This window comes from Leucopleurus acutus (genome assembly GCF_964270905.1).
Source record: "Leucopleurus acutus genome assembly, chromosome: 5".
In the NCBI taxonomy this organism is placed as follows: domain Eukaryota; kingdom Metazoa; phylum Chordata; class Mammalia; order Artiodactyla; family Delphinidae; genus Leucopleurus; species Leucopleurus acutus.
Window position 1 is genome coordinate 139,593,448 of NC_139147.1, and position 20,206 is coordinate 139,613,653.

The following is a 20,206-nucleotide window of genomic DNA, read 5'->3' on the forward strand; positions in this document are numbered from 1 at the left end:
GCTAGCCGTGGTGCACTAACCCCCTGCAGGCTGTGTTCACGCCGCCAACCCCAGTCCTCTGCCTGACCGAAGCCCGAACCTCAGCTCCCAGCCCCGCCCGCCCCGGCGGGTGAGCAGACAAGCCTCTCGGGCTGGTGAGTTCCACTCGGCACCGATCCTCTGTGCGGGAATCTCCCCGCTTTGCCCTCAGCACCCCTGTTGCTGCGCTCTCCTCCGTGGCTCCGAAGCTCCCCCCCTCTGCCACCCACAGTCTCGGCCCGCGAAGGGGCTTCCTAGTGTGTGGATACCTTTCCTCCTTCACAGCTCCCTCCCACTGGTGCAGGTCCCGTCCCTATTCTTTTGTCTCTGTTTTTTCTTGTTTCTTTTGCCCTACCCATGTACGTGGGGACTTTCTTGACTTTTGGGAGGTCTGAGGTCTTCTGCCAGCGTTCAGTTGGTGTTCTATAGGAGCAGTTCCACGTGTAGATCTATTTCTGATGTATCTGTGAGGAGGAAGGTGATCTCCGCGTCCTTTCCGCCATCTTCCTCAACTTCTCCGTGTAAACTGAATTTAATTGACATCTCTCTGAACCAAACAAATGGAGATGTAATTAACACTGTTTCTGTTAACTCTAATCCTGGCTGAGGGAGGGGAGGCATCCTCGTAGCTGGATCAGGTAACAAAGTACAGAGCCACAGGGGCAAGCCAAAGTCAAGAATAATTTTTGAAAAAACAGGAGACAAAATGTGCCAGTAAATATGGTAGTCTTTCCATTTTAAAGATGGAGGAAATAAAGATCCTAAAGGCTATATATCTGAAGATAACAAAAAGTTGAATTTGAAATTTTCTATTTTGAGTTCTGTATTTTTGTCATTCACCTGTAATATTATAAATGCATGTTTAACCTGCAGAATAATCTCTGTATGTTAAGCATACTTAAATTTGTCCTTTTAGAGTCCTAAAGTGCCTCACCAACATTTTTATGGTGACAGCCGTTCTGGACTCACATGAAATAGTTAATGAATAATACAAAGGACTGATTTTAGAATACAGTCTATAGGCAATCACTGGGATTTTTACATCACTGTCCTTTTATATAATGGGAATAAATAAATATATGAGCCAACATAAAATTATAAATGCATATTAAGGGGATGGCTTGATGCTATGTTCCCTTATATTTCCTAATAATTGCATAAATTAATAACTTCAGTTAAATAGAAATAATCTAACATATGAAGCAGTATTTAGATTTTTTAAATTTTCATTGAGACATTTCCTCCCGTTATGTTTCATATGATACAACTGTAATGACTATTTCTCCTCTATTAGTTTTCTGTCAAGCATTTTTCCTATCTATCTATCATCTCTCTATCATCTGTCTTTCTATCTTTCTATCATGCATCCATCTACCCTCCACTCATTCATTCAAGAAATGTGTGTTGACAGACACAGAAAACAAACTTATGGTTACCAAGGGGGAAAGGGGGTGGGGGAGGGATAAATTAGGAGTTTGGGATTAGTAGATACACACTACTATATATAAAATAGATAAACAACAAGATCCTACTGTATAGCACAGGGAAGTATATTCAATACTCTGTTATAAGCCATAATGGAAAAGAATATGAAAAAGAATATATATATATATATATCTGAGTCATTTTGCTGTACACCAGAAAGTAACACATTGTAAACCAACTACATTTCAATTAAAAAAAAAAAAGACATGTGTATTGAGTCCTTGTGATATCCCAGGCTCTATAACTTAATGAAAGAGATAAATTTGGAACCGATTACGGATCCCAAATTAAACCTTAACTTTTACCATATAGCTTTCCTTGGCCATCTCCAAGTCACCACTCCTTCCCTTGGCCTCAGGTAGCACTTATTTTCACAGGACTTTATTTAAGGATTTAATTACTGAGTTCTTTATAGAACGTTTTAACTATTTCACCGCATGCTTGCATAGACCTTATTGTCTAATGTAGTGGGTTTTTTCTGTTTTGTTTGTTTGTTTTTTGCGGTACGCAGGCCTCTCACTGTTGTGGCCTCTCCCTTTGTGGAGCACAGGCTCCGGACGCGCAAGCTCAGCGGCCATGGCTCACGGGCCCAGCCTCTCCGCTGCATGTGGGATCTTCCCGGACCGGGGCACGAACCCGTGTCCCCTGCATCGGCAGGCGGACTCCCAACCACTGTGCCACCAGGCAAACCCTACTGTAGTGTTTTTATATCTAGATGCTTTACCACCTGCTGATAGAAGAGTATTTTCAAGAGTGATGAATCAACTGGGTTGATGCCATAGTTACAAAGACGAGTCCTCCCACTCCTCCTGTTCTTTTTCTTGTATTTCCAGGTCTACTAGAGTGTCAGACAGATAGCTGGTGCCTAACAAATGCCCAGAGAGTGAATCAGTGAGTAAGAGATGAATTACCTCTTCTCCCTCCTCATCCTCTCCATTATACTTATTAGTACTTTCCTTACAACAGATACTTTTGATGCAGCTATTTTTAGGAGGCACAGTTTTCAATCTATAGAATTTTTCCAGTGGTCTCAAAAGTTTGTAGAATGAAGAAAGCGTTGAACGAATAAACGAATGAAAAACTCATTCCTGTATTTTTCTCGCCAACAATTTGGAGATTGTGACACACATAAAAGCTTAAAATTTCACAGCAAAATTTTGCTTTTAACCAGTTGGGATGCAAGGGATGATTTCAGGTATGTGGTGCATACTAAGCATTCAATAAATGGCACCTATGACCAAAGTCCTGAACAATGTCACCCTATAGGGAAGGCTCCTAGTATTTCTGGGAGCTAAAGCACACCGTAGAAGGATCATGCTTGGGGTAGAGCTGCAGCTACCAATAACTTCAAATGTCCCCAACGCCCCACCACACATACACCAAAAAGCAAGTTCCACAGTGGCAGAGACTTGGCCTGTTAGTTTTGCTGTGGAATCCTAAGGGCCCAGCACATAGTAGGCCCTCAATAAATATTTGTTAAGTGAATGAAGAGATACTCTGCAGAAGCGTTTAAGAAGTGTCCAGTGTATGTAGTCATTCTCCTGGCTTTCCCTCCCTCTACCCACATAGGTTCAAAATCTCAGGCCCTATCCCTGAACTACTAAATCACAATTTGCATTTTAACACGATTCCCTTGATTCTTCACACGCATCCTAATTATGAGAAGCACTCCTATAAGACACATCAAGTTCACTTTCCTGCCCCCCCACCAACTGATAAAACTTCTGAACCCAGACTAATGCCACATTCAAGTTTATATGGCTGGTTGCTTGTAGGGTCAGTGTTTTTGAAAACTCAGAACTGGAGTCAGATGCTAGGATTTGATCTCTCTCAGCCTCTTTCTTTTCCCCCTTTCTTCCTCCCCATTTGCTCCCTCTCTGGCAATGAAGTCATATTACACAGGGGAACAGGACAGAGTCAAAATTTCTAGGCTAATTTACTTTTTTTTTTTTTTTTTTTTTTACTGTTAAAGAATATTAGCCAGGGCAGACTGAAAAACAAAATAGTCATCTCCTGTTTTTGCACACCTTGCTGCCTCTTTGCACTCTGCATGACCTCCTTACACTTCCTTGTGAATCTTCTGGAAGAGACAAGACTCAATATTTGCTGAGTATCTGGCTTACGCAGGTGCACTAGGTCGAGCTTACTCATTTAATCTTTATGCCAACAGGAAATATAGTCATGGGAGGGGAGCACGGAGTCAGGTTCACTGTCAGCTCCCATCAACATGTCCTCCAAAACTTGTACTTTTCAATGACATTCTCAATGTTCATTATTGTCATGACTACTGAGCAGAATATGAAGAAAATATGTTAGAGACATGAAAAACAAAAAGGCAGTTCAGAGACCTTTGGAGAAAACTGTCAGGGAGTATAGCCATTTTTTACAGGTTAGCTCCAATCTAAACAATATCCCAAGGTCTTACCCAAGCCCATTCTCTGCTTCCATTTCCAGCATTTTAAAACTCAGCTACCTCACTGATAGCAAACCTAAGAGATAGTTAGCCACTATCCTTTTCTGGCACAGGACACTGGGGCGCCAATGGACTTAGCTTCTCGCCCAAGATTGCAGAAACTTTTAGCTTTTCTGATTCTCAATAGTCCTTTCCATTCTGCCATCACGTCAAGTCTTCTGTTGGCAACTCAGCACTGCTTCCGCTCTTATGTGCTCCCCCTTACATCCTAAAGACAGGAAGCCTGAGGCGTACGTTCCCACAGATCTCGGCCAGCAATTTTCAGTGCAAGAGCCCACTAAGTACTCGAGATACACGTCTTTCAGATATCACATTAGTGAAGCTGTCTTATCGTGTCCTACTGGGCGGCACGTGAACTTTATTTGCCGAATTACAGATGATAACACTGATCATTTGAGTCAGATGGTGCCTGCTAGGTTTCTCCACTGTAAAGTTCCTTTTTTTCTTTGTAATTAGTAGGTGTTTGTGTGGAAATATCTGGAGACTGTGTAAATAGCCTGTTCCCTATATGTCCCCTGGCTGAATAACTTGAATGTTTGCCAAATGCCAATTTTTTATTTTCATTTTTCCTCCTACATTTATTCACAGTCATTCTACTGCAAGTAAAAGCTTTACCTTCTCTGTGTTTAATTATATCTGTGTGGAATCATGGATTCCTATTTTATTCAATGGATTATAATCTATTGTTATCTTCTTAAAAAAAAATCCAAAATCGTGGGATTTGGATGAAAGTAACTGGGATTACTGGGCATCCTGTATTTCTGCAACTTCCCGACTCCATGAAAGCAAGTAGAAAAACCAAGAGCCAGCAAGAGCCTTCCCTGACCTTTGTTTGCCCAACACCTCCAAATGTTTTTTAAGCATCTAAATCCTTCTATTAATTCCCTTCCTGTCAGCATGCCTAGAAGAGTTTCTATTTTTCTCATCAATCCCTCACTAAGACAAACGTAAGGACAGCCTTTCACTCCTGTCCTTGAGCAGACATTCTATCCTAGACATCATTCTCTATAAAAGCACCCATATTTATAAATATTTATTTATTTGTCAGCTTCTTCTTTATAAACTAAATTATTTCATGGTAGAGGTCATAACATAAATTTTGTTATCACTATTCCTAGCACATAGAAGATGCTTGATAACTAGCAGTTGACTGAATGGACCAAGCTCATACTACTTAGAAAAGAAATATTTCATTACTAAATACCATTTACCTATTTCCAGGATTGGTTCCTTTCAAGAAATGCACACGCAGAATGGGATCACTGAGATAAGAATGGTCCTAAGCACTGAAACTCCAGTGAAGAGATTGAAGGATAGAGTAGGGGTATATGAGGAATTAAAGGAAAATTTCTCTTGTCTGAAAGCTACTGGAACAACCAGAGATACAACATCCCTAGGTCAAGGGAATGGCTTCTGTTGCTATTCCTTAAAGTTGGCTTTAAGTATATTAAGGGATCCTAATGATTTTATTGAATGTCCTTTTATATATCCATAGCCCAGGTCATATCCTACATCTGTTTCTCTCATAACTGTGTGTGTGTTGTTTTGTTTGTTTGGTTTTTTTGTTTGTTTGTTTCTTTGTTTTTGCAGTACACGGGCCTCTCACTGTTGTGGCCTCTCCCGTTGCGGAGCACAGGCTCCGGACGCACAGGCTCAGCGGCCATGGCTCACGGGCCCAGCCGCTCCGCGGCATGTGGGATCTTCCCGGACCGGGGCACGGACCCGTGTCCCCTGCATCGGCAGGCGGCCTCTCAACCACTGCGCCACCAGGGAAGCCCTGTGTGTGTTTTTCTTAACAGATGTTTCATGATTCTTCCTGACTCACATCTGAACCCAATGGTTTATACTCTTATTTAAGGACAATAATCTCAGATATTCACGTGTGTATTTTGTTACATGTATATAACTGAAATTTCTTTCCTTTACCATTCTGCCACACTTTATCCCAAATAGACCATTCTATACTCATATACTCAGAGAAGAAATATAACAGGAAAACAGTTTCTGATCACCATGGACTTTGTTTCAAAAGGTCAGATGAAAGAAAATTGTGGGGTGGGAAAGAGGTAATAGCAGTGTCGCACATCTAGGCGGGAGGCACCGCTAGAACCTCACCAGTTTGTGTGTTCAGAGTCAAGAGTTTGGGCCTAAAAGGCCATGCTCACTAGGGGCTCATCATACCATGGCTGCCTATGTGGACACATAACTTGATGAACAGAGGAAGTCTCCCACCAAAAGCTGGGTGGATAATCTGTTAGATTGTAGAGCCTTAGCACATCCTGAAACCATTAAATTTCACTTCCCTACAGACTAATGGAATGGGCTTTTGAGCCAGAAATAAAATCAACTTACAGCAATCAAATGTTACATTTAACACACCCTGAATTTGTAGATTGAGAATCACACCTGCTACAAAATCAAGAACTCAGGCTGTTACTTAAAGAGATGCTCTATATCATAATTCTCAGTCCAAAACTACCAGATTTGGGGCTTTGCAACCATTCCACTCAGTTGGAAACAAAGAATGGCTTAATCCATGACTGGCTGCAGCTTGACCAGCACTAGAAGGAAATAACCAACAGGTGGAGCAACAGAGGGTCTCTTGGTTTAAATGGAAGAAATAACAACACAAGTCCAAATCATCATAGAAGAAAAAGAATCAAGTAAAACTTTGGCAATCAGTTAGTCAATGAACCTCCAAATTCAAAATAAGGATTTACAAGCTATTTATGAATATAATACCTGTCATTAAAACAATGATTATTAATGCTGAGCCCTGTTCTAAGTGATTTAACCCACATAATCATGACCACAAGCCTACAAAGTAGGTTATTAGTCCCATTTTACAGACAAAGATATCGAGATACGTAAGGATTATGTGACTCACCCAAGGTCGTGATGATGGTGAGTAGCAACTCTGACTTGAACCCAGTCATTCTAGCTCAGAGTCCAACTTGACCACCATGCAATGCTGTCTTTGCCCACAAAAGCTCAACTATTTTGAATGGGATAACCCCAAAGGAAGAGATTATCAGGTCCACTCCCTTTATTTTAAAGATGACAAAACAGTACCAAAGAGGATTAAGACATTTGCTCAGCGTCCCATGGCTCCATATATCACTCATCTTTGTTTTATGACAAATAATACTCATTGCCAATCAAATTAATCATCTTGCTTTTAATGTTTCCCAAAGGGCAAATCAAAAGTTTAAAACCCAGCCTTTTACATCCTTCCAGGAATTGTACCTCAGCTTCTCTAGAGCTGATATGAGACGTGAGGGACAGGAGGCCAAGTAGTCTCAGAGGCCAGGTAAAGAACCCTGATGGATCATCTCCAGGTGGCAGGAAGCAAAATGGTGCCAAGAAGCCACTTAACAGTGGAGCAGGCAAAGAGTTCAGAGAGAGGAAACCCAGGGACTTTACTGTGGTCATTCAAGAATCAGGAAATTTGATTCTGAGCAATTTTTTCCTCTATTCTTATTGAAATACCTAGAATTAGAAACCTCTACTTTGGAAATATGATCTTTATGCTGTTCTATTTAGGTTCCATCAATTTCAAAATAATATTCCTATGGAAAATCCTTCATGCTCCCCAAAGCAATGAAATCACTGTGATTTTCCCTTGTCCTTTAGGAAAGCCTAGTATGTAACCATACCATCTCCTTGGCAGGTCCAAAGTCCCCATGACAAAGCATGATTAAAATAAATAAGACCCACTTCTGTCTCCTGAAGGAGAATGATCTAATTGTGGGCAGATTTTTTAAAAATCCATCATGGGGGTAAGATGTTGCAGTAAGAAATCTGTTTTATTTAGCTCACTGGGCATTCAGAGACCTTGCGTCCTAACCCCCTTCACCTTGGTTGTGTTGACATGTCCCGTCATTGATAAACTCAGACCTGCATTATAACAACGGCTGAAGGCTGAATCAGATGATATTAGAAAAAAATGTCACTCACTGGCTTCTAACCTCAGCCCTTATTTCTATTTCCATCCTAGGAATATTCTCACTGCTTGTACAAAAAAGGATGATGATAAATAAGAGGAATCTGTCCACTTATAAAGACATGCTTAAGAGTGAAAACAGGTAAGTATTGAACTTTTGTTGAGAAGGCTGCTGACAAAAGCCCCCAAAACAAGGTCATTTAAGAAAGACTTAAGTTGAGGAACTGTGCCTGAGCAGGAAGAAAATAAAATGAAAATTCTTGGTACCAGAACCCTACACTGTTTTAAGTTAAGAGAGAAAATGTGCTGTATACATGGAATGTATCTCTAGTGTGATTATAAGGGTCCTCTTTATTAAATCAGAAAAGAAATAACAGATTTGAAAATTAAAGTAAAAGGCCCAGAGAGAAGAAACACATGTTTAAGTTTTTAGACATCTACTTGAATTTGAATGCTCTCTAACACATTCATTAAATTTCAATTAAATTGAATTTGGCATGGAAAATAAACTAATAAAATGGTTAGTGTTGTCCAAAAGGACACTAAAAGGGAGACATGAATTCATGATCAACCTAATCAGATTACATCTCTTTTCATTTTCCCTTTGAAGGAGCCTGGCTCTGGGGACCTTACACAACGAGGCAGACAACTAACCCTGATGTGCTTTCAGACAATCTATGGAACAAAGCATAGAGTAAATGAGAGGTAGTGAGCAGCTCACTCCTGGCCCTTAAGGTTTTCCAGTACCTACCACCCTGGCATATGCAGATGATGTGGGACTTACCGCATTAAAATTGGGGAAGAGGTTGACTGCGGCCGCAGTGTCAAGAGGAAAGGGAAGAAACGGTTTAATATCCAGCGATGGTTGCAAAGGAGGGGCTGGTGGACGGACCAGGGCTGGGAGAGCGGGGCTCTGGCATGTACCACCTGCACAGAGGAGAACAAACGGAGCGATCAGGGACATGGTGCATATTAAACACACAACACAAACACCAAGGTCTCTTTTGAGACCAAAAGGCCAGCTTTATGGGTCACTGGAAAAAACAAGACATGGAGTGTATTGACCTCAACTGGGAACCGGCCAACGAGCAGATGTGCCATTAAGCAGAGAAAACCAGTTGAGCTGCTCCTTTTTCCCTCTTGGATTAAAACTATCTGGTTACATAAGGAATTGTTAACATTTCGAACATTTCATACTCCCCAATCCATCCTTCTTTTCCTGCCTACAACCCGGGACTGAGTCAGCTACAAATCTATAAGCAACATCCCTTGATTCAAAGGGAAAACCCCTCCAATGCTCCCCCATCCCTCTTTGAAAACTAACTCCTGCTCAAAATATACATGCAGTCTGAGGGATTCTTTTACAGAGCTGCTCTTTTCCACCGCATCCAAAACTCTGGCAGCAAGATGACATGAACCTGGCACAGAAAAGAAACTTAACGCAAATGCAGGCAGCTGTACCTTACTTCCCTGGCAACTGGAGGGTTAAAACCAGCAAATCCAGCTACATATCATGTGATCCCTGAGCTATTTAGCACCCCTGTGGCTTTAAACATTCAAGACTAGCTGCCCCCTTCCTTCCCAGTCATAAGTAGGTGGAATTTAGAAGGTCACCAATGAGCAGGCAATGGAATATTATGGCAACACAGAGAGCTCCCTTGCATACCAGTGGGCAAAGGCTGTTTGCAACGGACTCCTACCTCTGCCCCCTGTTCTAGGATTCCACTGCATTCAGAAGCTGAAAGGAGCCCATCTCCCTGTTATGTCTCTCATACTTTGGTAACATTCCAAAGCATCAATTGGCTGTTAATTAAAGGCTGTTTGAATCCTAGGAAACTGTTAAAATATGCCAGCATTCTTCTAATCTGAGAGGCAAGCAATGGACTGTAAAAACCTGCTGGTGAGAATCCAAGAAGCATGAGGAAAACAAAATGCACTAGAATTATTCCTTTCTCATGGAAAAGAATTCCAGGAGACAGAAAAGAGAAGATGGCAGAGTAGGAGGATGCAAAGTTTGCATCTCCTGACAACTAGGGCACCTACCAGGTGCTGGTGCAGGACCTCAGACACCTAAGGGGACAGGGGGAACCCCCGAGTGAGTGGGTAGGATGTGGAGTGGAGTGAGAGGGGAGGAGAAGTAGAGGCGGGAGGGGACCAACACACCTAAGGGGCAGTTGGGGGAGGGGAGGGGCCCACTCACTACGAGGGGATCAGGTGGACATGGAGAGATGTTCGGGGGATCAGAGGATCAGAAGGGAACATGGCCAGCATCTCCTCTGCCCACTCGGGTCCTGGACTAAACCTCCGCACACCAAGGCCCCCTCCAGCTGTGTGGTGCTGAGCCTAAGCCCTGCCCCCCACACCCCTAGGGCCTTTTCTGGCTGTTTGGGTCCTGAGCCTAGGTCTGCCCCCCACCTAAGCCCTGCCACCCTGCCTAAGCCCTGCCCCTTGCCTAAGCCCCACCCCACCTAAGCCCCACCCTGCCTAGGCCCTGCCCCCGCCTAAACTCCACTTCCCACAGCCACGGCCTTTTTCGGCCTTCTTTTTGTTGTTTTTTTCTTGCTATGTGGTTCTCTTTTATCTTGTTGTTGTTTCATTTATACGTTTATTTTTTATAACATATTTTTTATTTTTCTAATTTTATTTTACTTTTATTCTTTGTTATTGTTCTATTCCTTTTTGTCTTTGGCTGTGCCACCTGGCTTGCGCGATCTTGGTTCCCAGGCCGGGGGTTGGGCCCGAGCTCCTGTGGTGGGAGCTCTGAGTCCAAACCGCTGGACTAGCAGAGAACCTCAGACCCCAGGGAATATTAATTGGAGTGAGGCCTCCCAGAGGTCTTCATCTCAGCAACAAGACCCAGCTCTACCCACCTGCCTGCAAACTCCAATACTGGAAGACTCAGGCCAAACAACCAGCAAGACAGGAACACAGCCCCACCCATCAAAAAAAAAAAGAGATGGCAAAAAAATATATTACAGACAAAGGAACAAGGTAAAAACCTACAAGACCAAATAAATGAAGAGGAAATAGGCAACCTACCTGAAAAAGAATTCAGAGTAATGATAGTAAGGATGATACAAAATCTCAGAAACAGAATGGAGAAAATAAAAGAAATTTTTAACAAGGACCTAGAATTTAAGAACAAGCAAACAGTGATGAACAACACAATAACTGAAATTAAAAATACTCTAGAAGGAATCAATAGCAGAATAACTGAGGCAGAAGAATGGTAAAGTGACCTGGAAGATAAAATAGTGGAAATAACTGCCGTGGAGCAGAATAAAGAAAAAAGCATGAAAAGAATTGAGGACAGTCTCAGAGACCTCTGGGACAACATTAAACACACCAACATTCGAATTATAGGGGTGCCAGAAGAATAAGAGAAAGAGAAAGCGTCTGAGAAAATATTTGAAGAGATTATAGTCGAAAACTTCCCTAACATGGGAAAGGAAACAGCCACCCAAGTCCAGGAAGCACAGAGAGTCCCATACAGGATAAACCTTAGTAGAAACACACCAGGACACATATTACTCAAACTAACAAAAATTAAATTCAAAGGAAAAATATTAAAAGCAGCAAGGGAAAAGCAACAAATAATATACAAGGGAATTCCCATAAGGTTTTCAGATGACTTTTCAGCAGAAACTCTGCAGGTCAGAAGGCAGTGGCAGGATGTATTTAAAGTGATGAAAGGGGAAAACCTACAACCAAGATTACTCTACCCAGCAGGATCTCATTAAGATTCAATGGAGAAATCAAAAGCTTCACAGACAAGCAAAAGCTAAGAGAATTCAGCACCACCAAACCAGCTTTACAACAAATGCTAAAGGAACTTCTCTAGGTGGGAAATACGAGAGAAGAAAAAGACCCACAGAAAAATACCCAGAACAATTAAGAAAATGGTAATAGGAACACACACATCGATAATTGCCTTGAATGTAAATGGATTAAATGCTCCAACCAAAACACATAGACTGGCTGAATGCATATAAAAACAAGACCTGTATATATGCTGCCCACAAAAGACACACTTCAGACCTAGGGACACATGCAGACGGAAGGTGAGGGGATGGAAAAAGATATTCCATGCAAATGGAAATCAAAAGAAAGCTGGAGTTGCAATTCTCATATCAGACAAAATAGACTTTAAAATAAAGACTATTACAAGAGACAAGGAACAACATTACATAATGGTCAAGGGATCAATCCAAGAGGAAGATATAAGAATTGTAAATATTTATGCACCCAACATAGGAGCACCTCAATACATAAGGCAAATGCTAAAAGTCATAAAAGGGGAAATTGACAGTAACACAATAATAGTGGGGGACTTTAACACTCCACTTACACCAATGGACAGACCATCCTGACAGAAGATAAATAAGGAAACACAAGCTTTAAATTACACAACAGACCAAACACACTTAACTGATATTTATAAGACATTCCACCAGAAAATGGCAGAAAACACTTTCTTCTCAAGTGCACATGGAACATTCTCCAGGACAGATCACATCTTGGGTCACAAATCAAGCCTTGGAAAATTTAAGAAAATTGAAATCATATCGAGCATCATTTCTGACCACAATGCTATGAGATTAGAAATCAATTATGGGGAAAAAACTATAAAAAGCACAAACCCATGGAGGCTAAACAGTGCACTGCTAAATAACCAAGAGATCACTGAAGAAATCAAAGAAGAAATTTTAAAAAACCTAGAAACAAATGACAATGAAAACACAATAACCCAAAACCTATGGGATGCAGCAAAAGCAGTTCTAAGATGGAAGTCTACAGCAATTCAATCTCACATCAAGAACAAGAAAAATCTCAAATAAACAATCTAACCTTACACCTAAGGGAACTAGAGAAAGAAGAAGAAGAAGAAGAACAACAAAAAAAACCAAAGTTAGTTATTAGGAAAGAAATCATAAAGATCAGAGCAGAAATAACTGACATAGAAATGAAGACAACAAAAGAAAAGATCAATAAAACTAAAAGTTGATTCTTTGAAAAGATAAACGAAATTGATAAACCTTTAGCCAGACTCATCAAGAAAAAAAGGGAGAGGACTGAAATCAATAAAATTAAAAATGAAAAAGGAGAAAAGGAGAAATTACAACTGACACCGCAAAAATACAAAAGATAATAAGAGACTACTACAAGCAACTATATGCCAATAAAATGGACAACCTGGAAGAAATGGACAAATTCTTGGAAAGGTACAACTTTCCAAGACTGAACCAGGAAGAATTAGAAAATATAAACAGAAAAATCACAAGTAATGAAATTGAAACTGTAATTAAAAATTTTCCAACAAACAAAAGTACAAGACCAGATGGCTTCACAGGCGAATTCTATCAAACATTTAGAGAAGAGCTAACACCTATCCTTCTCAAACTCTTCCAAAAAATTGCAGAGGAAGGAACACTCCCAACCTCATTCTATGAGGCCACCATCATCCTGATACCAAAACCAGATAAAGATATCACAAAAAAGAGAAAATTATAGACCAATATAACTGATGAACATAAACGCAAAAATCTCAACAAAATACTAAAAAACAGAATCCAACAGCGCATTAAAAGGATCATGTACCATGGGATTTATCCCAGGAATGCAAGCATTCTTCAATATACACAAATCAATCAATGTGATACACCAATATTAACAAATTAAAGAATAAAAAACATGATCATCTCAATAGATGCAGAAAATAGTATTGACAAAATTCAACACCCAGTTATGATAAAAACTCTCCAGAAAGTGGGCATAGAGGGAATCTACCTCAATATAATAAAGGCCATATATGACAGACACACAGCAAACATTATTCTCAATGGTGAAAAACAGAAAGCATTTCCTTTAAGATCAGGAACAAGACAAGGAGGTCCACTCTCACCACTACTATTCAACAAAGTATTGGAAGTCCTAACCATGGCAATCAGAGAAGAAAAAGGAATAAAAGGCATATAAATTGGAAAAGAAGAAGTAAATCTGTCGTTTTTTGCAGATGACATGATACTATACATAGAAAATCCTAAAAATGCCACCAAAAAACTAATAGATTTAATCAATGTATTTGAAATAGTTGCATTCCTATACACTAACAACAAAATATCAGAAAGAGAAGTTAAGGAAACAATCCCATTTGCCAATGCAACAAAAAGAATAAAATACCTAGGAATAAACCTACCTAAGGAGGTAAAAGACTCGTATTCCGAAAACCATAAAACACTGATGACAGAACTCAAAGATGACACAAACAGATGGAGAAATATACCATGTTCTTGGATTGGATGAATCAATATTGTGAAAATGACTATACTACCCAAAGCATTCTACAGATTCAATGCAATCCCTATCAAATTACCAATGGCGTTCTTCACAGAATTACAACTAAAATTTTTACAATTTGTATGGAAACACAAAAGACACTGAATAGCCAAAGCAATCTTGAGAAAGGAAAATGGATCTGGAGGCTCCCTCACTTCAGATTATACTACAAAGCTACAGATAGCAAGACAGGATGGTACTGGCACAAAAACAGAAATATAGATCAATGGAACAGGATAGAAAGCCCAGAGATAAACCGACACACTTATAGTCACCTGATCTATGACAAAGGAGGTAAGGATATACAATGGAGAAAAGACAGTCTCTTCAATAAGTGGTGCTGGGAAAACTGGACAGCTACATGTAAAAGAATGAAATTAGAACACTCCCTAACACCATATATAAAAATAAACTCAAAATGGATTAAAGACCTAAATGTAAGACTGGACACTATAAAACTCTTAGAGGAAAACATAGGAAGAACACCCTTTGACACAAATCACAGCAAGATCTTTTTTGATCCACCTTGTAGAGTAATGGAAATAAAAACAAAAATAAGCAAATGGGACCTAATGAAACTTCAAAGCTTTTGCACAGCAAAGGAAACCATAAACAAGATGAAAAGACAACCCTCAGAATGGGAAAAAATATTTGTAAAGGAAGCAATGGACAAAGGATTAATCCCCCCAAATATACAAACAGCTCATGGAGCTTAATATCAAACAAACAAACAACCCAATCCAAAAATGGGCAGAAGACATAAATAGACATTTCTCCAAAGAAGACATACAGATGGCCAAGAGGCACATGAAAAGATGCTCAACATCACAAATTATTAGAGGAATGAAAATCAAAACTACAATGAGGTATCACCTCACACCAGTCAGAATGGCCATCATCAAAAAATCTACAAAAAATAAATGCTGCAGAGGGTGTGGAGAAAAGGGAACCATCCTGCACTGTTGGTGGGAATGTAAATTGATACAGCTATTTTACATTCCTTAAAAAACTAAAAATAGAGCTACCATATGACACAGCAATCCCACTACTGGGCATATACCAGGAGAAAACCATAATTCAAAAAGACCCATGTACCTCAGTGTTCATTGCAGCACTATTTACAATAGCCAGGACATGGAAGCAACCTAAATGTCCATCAACAGATGAATGGATAAAGAAGATGTGGTACATATATACAATGTTATATTACTCAGCCCTAAAAAGGAATGAAACTGGTTCATTTATAGAGATGCGGATGGACCTAGAGTGTGTCACACAGAGTGCAGTAAGTCAGAAAGAGAGAAACAAATATCGTATATTAACGTATATATGTGGAATCTAGAAAAATGGTACAGATGAACCTATTTGCAGGGCAGGAATAGAAACGAAGACATAGATATGACGTGTTTCTGATGAGAACAGATATGATATCTGATGAGAACAGATATGTGGACACAGGGGGGAAAGGGGAGGGTGGGAACATTGGGAGATTAGGATTGACTTATATACACTACCATGTGTAAAGTAGATAGCTAGTGGGAACCTGCTATATAGCACAGGGAGCTCAACTCAGTGCTGTGTGATGACCTAGATGGGTGGGATGGTGGGGGTGGAAGGGAGGTCCAAGAGGGAGGGGATATATCTATACATAGAGCTGATTCACTTCATTGCGCATCAGAAACTAACAGAACATTGTGAAGCAATTATACTCCAATAAAAGAATAATAATAGTTTTTAAAAAGGAAAAGTAAAGAAAGGCTCCTGTCTGTGTCACTTCCCTGCCTGCCATCTTGCTTTTAAAACAAAGTAGAGTGAGATCCCGTACAAATTATCTTTAGAAATCTCATGATCAGTTCTCATCAATTGCACACAGACCATCATCTTGCCCTTCATCAGTTACCTGAACAAAGGTCAACATTTAAAAAATGATTCTGCAATGTTAAATCCAATGCTATTGGAGCAGGGTATCTACTAACAAGGTGGGTGACTTAATACCTAAAACAGGAGCCATCAGCACAGGATTTAATTAACTATACCAAAAAAACCATTAGCTCTCCTGGCCCTCCTGATTGGCCAATCATCTGGACCCAAATTAACAAAAACAGTATTTTTTTTCCCACTTTTTACTTCTCTCTTGAAATGTTCTTCACCAGCTACAAGGCCAACAACAGCCAGTTTGAAACAGCAAACCAATTAAATAAAAAGTAGTATGAGTCAGGAAATAGAGGGTCAATGTTAAAACAGAGATAAGAGCAAAACATAATAAGTCTCCATTCGCCAGAGGACACCATAAACTTATTTTATTGTCCACCTGGTGGTATACTTTCTTAGAGAGGGCATTCATAAAACTTTGGTGATAGACCTGTCATGAATTTAGTATTGCTACCAATTTCTCTCTCTCTCTCTCTTTTGTTTTTTTCCAATTTCTCTTTTGATAAAAAGTTAAAGAACCAAAATAAAATGTTGGTTGGCGCCTCTTTAGAAAACTCAGAAGTCAACTAAGCTGTGGTTGAAATCAGTGGTGTGGTTTAACCTGTCCACAAGTAACAGTGAGCTTTAAATAAATCATTTTAAATATTTATTATCTGTGTCACAGGTCATGTTTTGCAAAAGATAGTCATTCATATATATCCATTACCTTGTTTGACCCTAAAATCTCAGAAATCAGCTAATGGCTAACATAATATCATGGAGAGAAAAAATAAGTTGATAAACTCTTTAGCTGTTTATGTTGCTTCCACAGAGACGTTCCATCCTTATAATTACAAGAATGCAATTTAGCAGGAACATATTCTGGAATTATTTCATTTCTATGTCCCCTCTGGTTCAGAACAGCCAAAGAGGTTCTGGAAAAGCTCAACCTTCTTTTTTTTTAATCCACCACAATGAGAGGAACAAAGAATTAAAAATACATTGATGCTATTGCTAGGGAAAGTTAATTCCTACCTCTCTTCCTCTGAGATATGTATTTCATTTACATTTCATTATACAGACAGTTCAGGGCCCTCTCTCAGTGTTACAACTGGGGTTCCCTACCTAAGGGATTAAAAACATCAAAGAAGAGTCATAAAGCTGGGGGGAAGCTGGGGATACTATTTGAGTTCATCCTTTCCTACCTATTTGAAGAGAGAAATGTAAAAGATAGTTGGAAAAGAGAGACCATGTTGACCACATAGTCTTTGGCCACTGGCTAGGCAAACCCAGGTGTACTGGATGCTGCGGTGTGCTCCCCACAGCCCCCTTCTGGACTGAGGCACACCCTCCCCCACCTGCTGGGGGACCCCCTATGGAAGACTCTCACTTGAGATCCTCCTCAAGCATTGCAGAGGTCAAAGGGAGATACCTCACCCAAGGTCAAACTTCCTCCCCAGTGGAGGGGCTGGTAGCCCCATACAATGACGGATTCACGCAAGGGTTTAATTAGTGGCTCCTTCCCCTTGCCTCAAGGCAGGGAGACTCTGAAGCTCTATTTCAGCTCTAAAGCTCCTCACAGAATCTAGGATAGACTGAGGCCTCTGTTGTGACTGCATCTCAGTTCAACTTTTCCCTTTGCCCAACCCTGTATCTCTCACTCCTCACAGGAGATGTTCCCCAAGAAAGAATCCACTGCTGGAAGAACTTGACCTATAACATCAGAGTATAACCATTCTTTTTTTTTTTTTTTTTTTTTTAAGAGTATAACCATTCTTGAGTCTGAGTGAAATGCTGACTTGCTTTATTCTAAAATAGGTAATTGCCTTACAGATCTATAGAGAGGCACAAGACTGAGCCTGTCTCTCAAAAATTACCTGTGACTAATATTTCTGCTTTTAAAATGAGTATAAGTTCTGAAATATTTTACTTGTCTCAATCTGTATATGCTCAGCAGTAAGAATACTATTGGCAAATAGTGTAAAATCAAAACTGGCAAACATAACATGTTTCATCTGTAAAGCAGACTAAAATATGCTCCTTGAGAAAATAGCTATTTCATTCTTTCATTTTTATTAGAATGTATTACATTTAGGACATCAATTTTTGTTTATTTCCTTTACTTTAAAATTATCCTGAACATAATTAACTTCAAAATACATAATGAATTTGTAGACAGGACTATAGGTAAAAAAGAGTTGTTTCGTTGTTACCATTTACCGACAATGTTGCTTCACTCATCGGAATGTCACACTTCTGGAAATATTGCCGTTTGTATGTGAAACTCGGCCTACATCTAGTACTATGTATTTCAAACCCTATGCAGTTTTAATTTACGCAGGTTTTAAAAATTAAACCTTAATAAATTATTCAGATTTCAGAGCAGTTAATATCTCTCTATACCAAATTTCCTCTATGCCATTAAAGTTAAACTAAAAAAACAGTCATTAAGTAGAGATTAGTTATTATAGCTATATTGAGTAAGGTATTGAATAATGAAGGGAAATAAGGTAAATATGATGAAGTAAGCGATCTAAACTCATGAAACTCCTCTCCGTCCCTTTTTGAAGTTTGGTTTTGTTAGTTTATATTCATATTTAGAATTCTGAATTGAACTATAGAGCAAACATATTAAATATTACTTTGGCTTTTTCACAAGACAGCTGTGTATTCACAAAAGCATGAATTTGTGAATTTGAAAAAAATACCGGAATAACCTATTTGTTCATGAATATTTGTTAATACTATCTGAGAAAATAAGACACATTCACTTCAGAAGTTTGCATTTTTGAAATGCAAATCTAATTAAAATGTAAATTTGGAAATGTTTGTTTTAATAATTTATACAGATAAATAGGAATTCTAAACCAGTGATTGTCAGTTGAAGCTACCGTATTAGAGATAATGTATATAAAGTGCCTAGCAGAGTGTCTGGCCAGTTGATGCTAAGTGAGGAGTGTCTTTTGTTTCAATGAATTCAGTAAATTCCAGAGGAGCTGTTCAGGTTGGTCCAGACACAAATCCAGGCTCCCTGAAAGAGGTCAATCAAGATAATTTTAAAAGCACCTGCCTATCCTTCACTTTTATTTTGACCCCTGCAGAAGGAGAGACTTCACAATAAGAGGCTACTTTGCAAGTCAATATTTTGAAATATTCCTTGAGAGTGGAGTAGTATTCTTTCCATAATACAACATTTTAACCTTGAACTTCTGCACTTGATGCATTCAGGTTTCATCAAATAGTCGCAGATGTCCTGTCTGACAGCTTAACCAACTACTTAATCATTCATTTCCCCAAGTGACAAAACCAACATTCAGAATGATCAAGGGTTGCTGCTATTCGGTATTCATGACAGTGTATGCTTTAAAACTGTGAATCATTGAAAAACAATATACATAATACATATTTATTGTTAAAATATATTATCATTACATAGTATATATATATATATATACATTTATAGAAAGCAGAAGAAATCCCTGATTTCCTGATGGGAGAAATAATTTCTATCATATCTCTTTTTTCACCATCAATTTAATTATATATATGTATATATTTGCTTATCTATACTGAAATACATACATATATTTCAATAGTGTCAACAGTGAGCCATAGTTAAACTGTTAAACTGCTCAGAATATTTATACTTATTAGGAGAACATCAAGAACATTTTATGTAACATCAAGTCCTAAGTAGTTACCTGCAAAGCAACTAATTTGATAGACGTGGAACATTATTCACATCCAATCCCAACTATTTTGGTTAGAATTTGTCATGTGCACTGGGGGAGGGAGGGGCACGAGGGGATTTCTGGAGTCTATGTGATAGAGGACATAAAAGAATTAGATCTGATAGTATGAACAAGAAATAGAAAAGAAATGATGGATTTGGGGCATAAAGGCAAAACTTGATTTAACACAAACAGAACAATGGCCATGGGATGCTGTTGGTGAAATGGGCCAGCCAGGGTGGATGGGAGCAAACGTTGAGAAAAAAGCTAAACTTTATAAATCTATTGAGTAACTGGTATGAACTAGGC

The 20,206-nt window shown here is 39.3% G+C and overlaps 1 protein-coding gene across 2 annotated transcripts in view; it reads right to left on the reverse strand.

Moving 5' to 3' along the window:
• The window catches only part of ZNF385D (zinc finger protein 385D), a gene marked incomplete at its 5' end in the record, with an annotated part of 940,271 nt that overhangs the window by 233,176 nt on the left and 686,889 nt on the right, over positions 1–20,206 (reverse strand). For both annotated transcript variants that reach the window (XM_082840504.1, XM_082840505.1), the window contains one exon: positions 8,704–8,846. In XM_082840504.1, coding sequence (XP_082696630.1) covers positions 8,704–8,846 — 143 coding nt within the window. The remainder of the gene's footprint in view (positions 1–8,703; positions 8,847–20,206) is intronic.